General features: G+C 35.3%; 1 protein-coding gene across 1 annotated transcript in view; it reads left to right on the top strand.

Moving 5' to 3' along the window:
- The first annotated feature begins 2819 nt into the window (after positions 1 to 2819).
- Positions 2820 to 11115, top strand: part of emc2 (ER membrane protein complex subunit 2) — a 31553-nt gene continuing 23257 nt past the window's right edge. Inside the window, exons 1-5 of the mRNA XM_084087952.1 lie at positions 2820 to 2910; positions 4079 to 4192; positions 6718 to 6782; positions 8989 to 9074; positions 10456 to 10513. Coding sequence (XP_083944078.1) covers positions 2871 to 2910; positions 4079 to 4192; positions 6718 to 6782; positions 8989 to 9074; positions 10456 to 10513 — 363 coding nt within the window. The 5' untranslated portion in view covers positions 2820 to 2870. The remainder of the gene's footprint in view (positions 2911 to 4078; positions 4193 to 6717; positions 6783 to 8988; positions 9075 to 10455; positions 10514 to 11115) is intronic.

The raw sequence follows: 11115 nt of genomic DNA, 5'->3' as shown, positions 1-11115 counted from the left end.
AAACCCTATCCAGCCACATGTAATGCTGTTCATGTGTTGACAGACATTCTACCATGAGCAATTACACTTTTAGGCCAGGTTTTATGTCACAGGATCAATTGAGAGCTTAATATTATTCTTGGCACTGGAACAAGAGATGTGTGACGCACTTGTTAGTGTATATGTATGTTAGTTAAGTGTATATGTATGGGATTTGCCACAATGTCCAGATCTAGAGGTCAAAGGTGCCATGGAAGAAGCTTCATTACAACAATCCAGGCACACAGTTGAAGTCATGTATGATTTGTCTAAGATTGAAAGCGATCCTGTCAGACTGGGGTCGAGATTTGCTTTCAAAGCAAATACTGTTGCCTTCATTTTCTGTAATTGGAAGATATTGCTTGAAAAAAAAAAAGGACTGGAAAAGCGCGGCGGTCGTTTAAAGCCGCAGAACACCTCACTCATTGCTCCAATTTGCGTCTTTAGAACTGCTTGTGTCAGAGATCTGTAGCCTTGACTACTTCTGTCAGAAATCAAAATAAAATGTCTGAACAGAGTATTTCAGAGAATGCCCTCTTTCTGTTGAAGCAGGCATATGAGGGGAAACACAGGTCTACCTCATGTCACATGTGGTGCTCCAAAGGCACGGAAAACTACGCACACAGTAGTTAAGCAGCACAATTTCGGTTTTCAAATGGCTGCTATTGATCTCTCCTTATGGTGACACTTCTGGCGAGAAGCGGAGCTCCAGAGTAAACGCAGAGCATGTTGTGCAGTTGTAAGTGAATCCGATGCCTGTCAGGAGCTTGTAGAAACTGTGAACATGAGGCGTCTTCTAAATGTATGTTATTGATCTTATTGTGAATGTTTCATCCATTTTTTTTTTTTTTTGACCTTCAAAAAAAAAAAAAATGATTCTTTAGAATAAATTGGAATTTTTATGAGAAAGAGAGGACTGTTTAGGATGGACCGATTCATAAAGCGGATTTTCCAACAACAGCTTGTTCGCACTACACCTCATTGGAAAAAGCAGCTAGTTATTGGAAAAGCTACATTATTATGAAAAAAGATGAAGTACTTTCACACCATTGGAAAAAAAAATTACACTACACTAAAAGTACTGTTCAAAAGTTTGATTTGATTTGAGTGTCAGTAAGATTTTTTTAAAAAGAAATCCCTATTGGCCAAGTCTGCTTTTATTTGATCAAACAAAATACAGTAAAAACAGTAATATTCTGAAATATGAATACAATTTAAAACAATGTAATTTATTCCTGTGATGGCAAAGCTGAATTTTCTGCGGCCATTACTCCAGTCTTTAGTGTCAGAAGTTTAGTGCTGCTCAAGAAACATTAATTATTATCAATGTAAAAACAGTTGTACTGCTGAATATTTTTGTGAAAACTGAGATACACTATTTTCTAAATCTATTTTTGAATGTGTCCTTGCTTCTCTCTTTCTTAAAAATCTTACTGACCCCAAAAGCTTGTAGAAATTAAAGCATAAATATCAGAAAATAAAGTAAAACCTTCTCAACTTTTCAGATACTGGTGTTCCCATCATGCACTGGGGCTTGAATACTTAATAAGGTTGATTTTTACACCGTTTCATCATTGCTTTGTTGTTAGGTTTAGTAACTTGCCATTTTGTGACATCTGGAATTCTTTTTCTGCTCAAAATGACACTATCATTGTGTATTGTGTACCAAGTATTGAGGTCTCTTTGTTTGGATCTGTCTATTGTCCAGCATTACTTCAAATGTGTAGAAATTATGTCAATATGCAGTGTATTTACTTGAACGTTTCAAAGTAAAGCTTACATTTTAAAAGCGTGGCTTAGTTCAGCTTTATATTGTTTGAGTAAAAAGTAGAAATTACTCAACAAACTTTTCTGGCCAAGTTAAAGGTACTTATTTTCTTTGTAAATTTTACTTAACTTAGTTAAGTTAAGTTTACTCAATTCTGTATGTGAAATTTACTTTAAAAATCTGCATGCAAAAACTTGCGAAAGAAAGATAAAGTAAATTTTACTTATTGTTTTTTTCAGGCAACACTGCCTATCAGATAGCGCTGGCTTGTTTTAATGTGGTTGTTTAATGTTACCTGGAAATTATAAATCCACAAGTCACCAGTGCACAAGAACCGCACAAGAGTTTTGTTTTTGTCTTTTTCAGAGAGGATGACATTATAGGTGCCCTTTAAATGCTAACAGTGTCCTTTAGAAAACAAAAACATTGGTAAAGATTCGACAATGCACAAGCAGCCACAATAGGAACGACATCAAATTTAGGTTGTGCTGCTATAAACAAGCATGTGCTGAGTCCACTTGGTGAATGCACTGTGTGGTAGACACAGAGAGTAAACGCACACGCTGAGCCAGATCCACAGCTCCTACGAGACCAATTGAGCACATGGAGAGAGAAAATAGACAGCAATAGGAAATGCTACGAAAGACTCTCTGGTAATAAACTTGTATTACCAAATCCAATTTAGTTTAGTATAAGAAAACAGTAGAGACAATTATTTATGATTATTTATATTATATATTATTTATTATTCATATAATGAATACATTATTTATAATTATTTAATTGCCACTGATCTTTGATTGGTATATATATATATATATATATATCCTTCAAACTTTATTTTTTCCCCCATTATCTTTCTTTTAATAGTAATTCGTCTTTTTTAATTCGTATTTAATAATTATTCATTATCCTCTATGTAAGGGGAAAAAAATATCAGGTCTGTGTTTGGAATGTTTGAATTAAAAACTGTCTGGATTTCGCCTTTGCCCTTTTAAATTATTTAATGACCCTTCTCACAGCGTTGACGCGCTACGTCACTGTCATCCACCAATCAGCTCACAGGAGGCGGAGCTAAGAAAACATGTCGTCTGTATCGGAGCTGTACGATGTCACTTGGGAAGGTAAATGACTTTGTTTTCGTGAACAGCGGTTATTAGTTGATTCAGTATTTATCTGCTGTCATTCAACAGTTACCCAAGTTGAGCATTTTGTAAAGATTTGCGATCTAAATGCCTTATTTTTTGGTGCTTTTCTTTAAAGACTACAACAGGCGATCTAAGTAGCCAGTTAGCTTCTGTAACGTTAACAGTTACAGTTTAGTCACAAAATCTCTATTTTTAGAAATACATCATTTTATGTTCATATAATGGATTGCGGTGTTTAGGTTGCAATCTGTATTTAACTATCATATTGGGATGTATAGAAATTGTCATGTTGAAATATAAGCGGAGTATTTTTGGTCAGTCTGGTCAGTTAAATGGTGATTGTCATATTGATGTTGTCATCTACAGTCAGATAATAAAGAATGATTCAGTTCTCTTGAGATTATCATCATCTCTTATTGTTTTTATAATGTCAATATTTTGTTGCCATAGATCTGGCATTATAATATACTGCAATAATTCAGATTTAGATGAACTAGTGTTGTCAAAAGTACCGACAAACACTACCTGACATTATTAACAACTGATATGATATTATGTGTTTGGCTCTTTAAATATCAGATAAAACATGTCCCACAACTTGGTTTCTTAAATAATGCTGCTGTCATTAAAGAAAAACAAATACTATAGTGAATATCAAATGTTAAGACAATGAAATTTTTTTCTATACAGCTTTTCACTCATATGGTTTTTCTGATTATTTGATTTCTAATGGGGAAATTGCAAAATATAAGTATTTTCTTTAATGTTCTCAGATCTTTATTCGCCACTGTATGTACTTTGTGCCTTTAATTTTAAGTTAGATGTGTAATTAATTAGATTTGTTTTGGCCTTTTAGTTGTTTTGACACCATTATCAGAATCTGACATCATTATAATTGTGTTTTATTCTTATATAGACCGTTTTAAAAAGTTTTGTGTTGATTAATTTTAAGTTAAGCTATACAAAGTATAGTAGTCAGGAAACATGTCAGTATAATGGAGCACTATAGATATTTTTTAGAAAAGTAGGAAGATGAATAAAGAAAGTACAAGTTATATTCACAATAAATAATTGATGGGTGATGAAAATAAATAAGTGATAAAGTTTCAGCCAAGGGCTAATATGTTTTTTTATTGCATTTCAGAGATGCGTGACAAACTCCGTAAGTGGAGAGAAGAGAATTACAGGAACAGTGAGCAGATTGTGGATGTCGGTGAAGAGCTGATTAATGAGCATGCGTCTAAACTTGGAGATGATAGTAAGTACAATTACAGTAAACAAAAGCGAACTTATAAGAAGTAATAAATAATGAAGTACCTTTGGTCTCTATAGCATTATATAATTCTTAATGTTAATGGCTTTTATAATTGGACCGATTTAGTGTGATGTCTGGCTGACTACGATCAGACGTGTTTCTTATACGCATATGGACACTAAATGCAGCTCTTCAACAGGATAACTGACAGATATTTAACAAATAAATAGCCTGAAACTATAACTTTTTATTGCATGGAACCATCATAGTCCTAACAAAACATTGAGGTTATATTCCCGTTAGACGGTTAATAGGAACATTTCCTACAGCCAGCGATCTGATGTTTGACAGTAATTATCTTGAAATTTATTAAAGGCCCTGATTTTGTTACAAAAGCTATGATTTGATGGCAGTTGTAGAAGTGATTTAAAGAGGATGAGTTTAGAGTGCAACTTCTTGGAAAGGGTTTGCTATTTAAAATGTTAGATAAACACTCTCTTCAACAAAGAAGTTGTCTTTAAATTCACTCTAAGCTACTTCCACTAAAAACTTTACTTAATTTTTTTAAGATAAAATAAAATAGATAAACTTCACTAAGTGACTAGAGATGGTTTTTCGGTCTTTAGCACAGTCAGAGTAACAAAAGTTCAGTGGTGGAAATATAGTTGCATAGTCATTTGAAAATAAGCAGTTAATGGCAAATTTTAAAATTAAATATCAGATTTTTTTTTTAAATGCTTTTGCTTAAGTATTTGGATCCACTAATTTGCAAGAACAAATATATATTCAGTTGTCTCAAAATCAGCAATTTTTTGGCATAGGTTTTGTTAACGTATAAAAACATACCGTGTATGAAGTTGCTGAAGTCTTTGAGTCGGTTATCTGACCTCTTGAATATGACTATTGCAGAAAACGGAAAAGAGCACCAATTATTTGTCCTTAAAGACCTGATAACAAAAAGACTTTTCAGCTTTTCTCTTGACATTAAAATGAGGTTAAAGTGGAAACAGCAGAACATTTCAGATGGCTTAATATTTATTTGCTTTGGTCAGTTATGGGTTTCTTAGCCAGACAAGCCAGACAAGTCCTGCAATCGTGTTGTCAAACATTAGCCACTAAAGCCAAGACTCTCTTCAGCAGCTAAAATCATTATCTCAGAGGTGATCCAATCCTTCATACTTGCTCTGAAATTCACTCCTATAGTTGACAATTTTCGGTTTACCAATTGGAGAAATTGGGCTGTTTTCTATTCAAATTAAATTTAGGCTTTTTTTTTCTTCGTCCATATTATTATTTTAAAACCACATGCAATCTCAAATAACTATTATTAAACTTCTTTTGGCTGTTCCTCAGATAACAAGCCTGCTTTTTGAGGAATCTAAGCAAACAACAATGAAAGAGTTGACTCAAGTTACCAAACAGCCCTTAAAAAGGCTTTTACTGCAATACATATGCTCATACAAGCATTCAAAAAAATTAAATATAACGATGGTTTTCGTTGTAGAAGCTTTTCAGATTTCTAGATGGGCCTGTTATCTAATTAAGGAAAGAATAAAGCAAAGATGAGTAAAAATCTAAAAATGAAAGTCTGTGTTTTATTGATGCATGATGTCGACTTTTTACTGAAACTTTTACTTTTTGCTGTTGTGATTATTATTCTTATTATTCTTTAAAGAGCAGGGTAAATACTTTACACAGCTTGTTTTGATTGAAACCAGCTCTTAAATTGGCTGTGAAACAAGATGGTAATTATCAAAGCAAGACTTGGAATCATAAAAACAGCTCAAAAAAAAACTTGAGGCGTTTGTTTGCTTTGGCATATCAGTTTTTTTCTTGTTCGGTGGGATTTTTTATTGCTCTTTCTCAATTAGCACATTTGAAATCATTCAGCCGATAGACTTCGGGCATGCTTGTCAAAACACACTTGTCTGTCATGGAGCATTAATTTCATTAATTGGATCCATTAGCCAAGCCCACTAATCAGTTTTCTTTATGGTAAATAGAGCAGCTAAAGTTACAATTGCCAGTTGAACTTTAAACATTGCCATCTTGGAAATGACTTAAGCATTTAATTGCAGGAATTTAAAATTCCTGTAATCTGTCAAAGTAACGACACACTTTTTGGGCCGAGACGACGATAGCTGCGCGATTTCAGCACGTAACGCATGTCATGACGAATAGAGGGTGAAATTTGCTCACCCTTTGCGGTGTTTGACTGAACTGATACATAAAACTGATGAATACGCTAAGGTTTTCTTGTCAAAATTCAGCGACTTCGTTTTGTTTGGCGAGAATTTCCTGACCGTTTCCATGAGACCTGCCAGCTCGCCCACACCCGGAGATTACGAAGACAAACTGCGTCGTTGACGGACGCTAAAGATTGTCTTTTCTAATGATACAGAGAAGAAAGTCACAGTTTGCTCGAAAGGAGTTCACGCGGGTTAGATGTTCATTTGTCATCTTCGCTACCATGTTGAAAAATAGACTTACTAATATGGTGTCACTTTATGTTTGTCTCCTGTGCTCAGTTTGGATAATTTACGAGCAGGTGATGATCGCAGCGTTGGACTGCAGTCGTGACGATCTGGCCTGGGTGAGTAACTTTCTCGCATTCTCTCATGTATTCAACTGGGCACCCTACTCTTTTGCTCGTTGAAAATGCAACGTTTTCCCAGTTGTTTTTGGAAAAACAATTGGCTTGAAATTCAAATCAGGCATGATTTTCAGTGATCAGGGATCCTGGTTGACTTGAGACACTTACAGTAGTCAGTTTCTGAGGTTCTTACCAGCAGCTAGGAAAACAGCGGGAAAAAACGTTTGAGAGCATGATGGGTCAGCCGGGCTAAGCCACAGAGCAAACTTTCCATCCTAACCAGGAAAACATTGGATTTGTCAGTAACCATTCCTTACCAAGTCATGTGTGTGAAGAAAAAAAAAAAAAAAAAAAATGGGGCCTGTTCATCTCAGTGGGAAAGAACTGGTAAAAGTAGCATCCTGCTTCTGCTTTTTATAGTAGCCAGTGTGGAATTGTGGGATCCTGCTGTGCAGTGTTCTGAATTCTCACCCATGTCACTTGCAATTTTTCCCGTCTTCCCTCACAGCTGTATGGCCAACCTGTTTATCATGGCACCCACGGACAGGAAAGTTACGGTTTCATTTTATGGTTAGGAGAAACCTTCGCTGTAATATTGTCTTGTCAAACTAGTCACATCACACTTTTAAGAGTAGATCTATAAATTTTTGAATGCTGTGGATAAAAAAAATATGTATGAAGCCACATTTCATCACCCCTGAGAGCTGTAGTATAATTTTCAAGTGCTCTGTAATCCAGCAGGCTTTGCATAGTCACTCAAGCTGTGGTGCAATAAATATAGGAATTTATTCTTTGGGCAAATAATCATGACTGATGTTTAAGGTAATGTCAGTATTTTGTTGATGTTGGTAAAACCTGATATATGAAATAACAGTAAAAAAATGTTTTAATTGTCTATATAACCTTTAAACAAAATATCATTTTGGTAACACTTTACAGTAACATGAACTAAGAATGAACAATGCTTCTTAAGCATTTATTAATCTCAGTTAATATTAATTTCAACATTTACTAATATATTATTAAAGTAAAAGGTTGTATTTGTTAACATTAGTTAATGCACTGTGAACTAACATGAACAAATAAGGAACAGCTGTTTTTTTTATTAACTTATATTAATAAATGCTGTAACAAATATATTGCTCATTGTTAGTTCATACATTAACTAATGTTAACTAATGAACCTTACTATAAAGTGTTACCATTATTTTTTTTAAATAAATGTAATTATTATTTTAGCATTTCTGTTGATTTAATTATTTTTTGTTCATAAAATAACCTTTTAATCGGTTCTAGTCAAAACAATGGATGAAAACACACCTTTTCTAATTATGCTCCTTATGCATGGAATGAGCTTCAAGGTATACTACACATGAACTATGTACCATTTTAATAGTTTAATAGTTGAGTCGGATTTGGACTCCCTGGCAGAAGAGATATTATATCTCAACCGGACCTTCCTGATTAAATACATAAATAAATAAAATGTTCTGTATAAATAATATAATTTAAATAATATAAATTTTGCTGCCAGTAAGTTTTTTTTTTGTTTTTTTATTTTTTTTTATAAATTAATCATTTATACAGCAAGGATGCATTCAATTGATTAAAAGTGACTGAATAATTTTATATTGTTTCAAAAATAAATAAATAAATAAATATGGTTGTTTGGAACTTTCTATTAATCAAAGACTTCTGAAAAAATTTATCAGTCATACTGCTTAATATTTTTGTGGAAACTGTTTTCAACTTTGAAATGTTTCTTGAGCACCAAATTCAGATTAGAATGATTCTGAATGATCATTTGACACTGAAGACTGGAGTAATAATGCTGAAAATTCAGTTTTGCCATCACAGGAATAAATTACAATTTAAAATATATTGAAATAGAAAACAGAAGTATAACTAATGTATAAATATTTCACAACATTAGAGTTTTTGCTGTTTTTTTGATCAAATAAATTCAGCCAATAGACTTCTTTCAAAAACCTTTGGTAGTCATTTTGAAATGTATAGATATATTATTAATATTTATCTTATGCAGACAATACTAAGCTGTTTTTGGTTAATACTCACATTGGCTCAACCTATACCATGACTTTAGAACAGGACTTTTGTATGACAAACCACTGGCAGACATGAAGGTGGTTTGGAAAACCTGTTTGTGTTCACATGGTCAACCCCACCGTTGTTGTTCTTTGCGTAGAGTTGCCTACAGGAGCTGAAAAAGCAGTTTCCAGACAGTCACAGAGTGAAGCGATTAGCAGGGATGCGGCTGGAGGCTCTGGAGAGGTAAGATACACCACAGCACCATCTTAACACCAAGGCCTTGGATTAGCTGCAAGGAAGGCGGGGTTCTGGGACGTAAGTGGCAGGATGCGTGGGAAGGGAGGCTGTTTATTTTGCAAGCCACTGTTCCTTCTGCTAAGTGGAAAAGCGAGAGAAAATGGTTCAGCCCTCAGTAGTCCTGTGGCTCTTATGCCTGTGCGAGGAATTCCAAAGACGGAAGTGGTCTCTCCCGCTATTATTCTGGGGGTCCCTCTGTCCCCCCCTTCTGTTTTTGTCTCTCTGGTTGGGAAAACAAGGCCGGCCAGACCTGTAAACATAGAACCTATGGTCTGCTTTTTCTCTCCCAGAGAATTTCGCTCTCTCTCAGTGTTTGAGCAAACAATTAAGAAGGTCGTAAATTGATGTTAATGTATAGAATTTCAGCAGGATTTCAGATCTGTTTCATTCCGGTCACTGTGTCTTCGACGTGTTTATCAGTTATGCCAGGGGTTGTTCCGTAATTGTGAGTGATTGCGCCTGCACGGTCAGATTAAATAAACTGCAAATTAGAGTCTAATTGCCATCAGACGCTCGGCTTAAATGAAACTCTCCCCTCTGCTCCCACATGGCTGAATCCTACATAAATAGAGCAAGTCAAAGCGGCTGGTGCCATTTGAGATGTGCCAGAGAGGGAGTGAACTCTAACGTGGATGTGAGAACAGGAGTGGCGTTGGAGCTCAATGATAATAGGAACCAGAGCTGCTTTTGTTGTTGGTTGCGGGCTGAAACAGGTTTTTGATCATGAGGTCGGCTGCTTTGGCTGTGCTAGCGTTAACTGTGCAGGTTGTCCCTCATAAAAAAAAGCAAGCTTTCATCCTTCATTCGACATGACAAGTGAAGTGCCTGTGGCATTGTCCTCCCATTCTTCAGAAAACACTGTATGAGATCAGCATCGTAATTCATAACGTCTTTTCAAACACCGTTCTGTCCAACCCTCAGTTCAGGTTGAAGGGCTCGTCGAGTGTATTTATTTATTTTTTTGCATCTGTAACTCATATATGTCTTGCTTGGGAATGCCTTTTAAGCGAAATGCGCTTCGAAACGATGCCTGATTTGTGGTGGAAGTTCAGGCTGATTTGTTTAGAGGTAAATCAAAGTGCAGGCAATCATGTTTGTGGATTACGCTCTTTGTGGAGCTAGTAAACCTCGCACAACACTGGCTATTTGAGCAGCTACGGTAATGGCTGTTTATTTCTTCCGCTTGGATACGTAGCCTCTGTCTCTATAGAAACAAGCTGTTCTCTATACAAAAAGTTGGTAACTTTATTTGATGGCTCTACCACTTAATTTCACATGACCGGTGTTCCTGTTGATTATCCTTAAATATGATCTCTCTCTGTTGAAGGTATGAGGATGCCAATAAGCTGTACGACTCAATACTACAAGATGACCCGACAAATACGGTAAGGAAAAAAATGTGGTTGAAACTTGTTTTGCTGTCTGAAAAGTTCATTTTCATACCTTAAACTCTTTCTCCCCTCAGTGACCTCAGCCACTAAAATCACACACACGCAAACGCAGTACACACAAGTGTGTGAGGTAACAAAGACCATTGATTTATGCACTTTGGTTGCATTAAACATGGCCAGGGCAACCTCAGCAAAAATAAATGGCTTGTCTTTTGAAGATGGGGATTTATCGCTTTTCCTGAGACTCCATAGAGAGGTCTCAGGGGTGCTAATTTTTTTTTCTCTTCGTTTTTTTTTTTTTACCTTAAACCTTTAGATAACCTAAAGGAATATTTCATACAGAAATGAAAATAAGTCTTCATTAAATCACCCTCATATCACTCCAAATGCATAAGGTTTTATTTATTCAAAAAAAATCATTTTTGGTAGCGGTGCACCGAATTTTCGCCTACCGAAAATATTCTGCCGAAACAGCTATTTTTGGTTTTGGAAGGCCGAAATCAGTGACCTGAACAGACATTTAATTAGCGCTTCTCCAATGACACATTTTGACTGTTTAGCGTCCGTTTTGTGCACACAACGTGAATAAGCTACAT

The sequence above is a fragment of the Abramis brama genome, assembly GCF_963993115.1.
Source record: "Abramis brama genome assembly, chromosome: 17".
Classification (NCBI taxonomy): domain Eukaryota; kingdom Metazoa; phylum Chordata; class Actinopteri; order Cypriniformes; family Leuciscidae; genus Abramis; species Abramis brama.
This window is presented reverse-complemented; position numbering and strand designations above follow the sequence as displayed.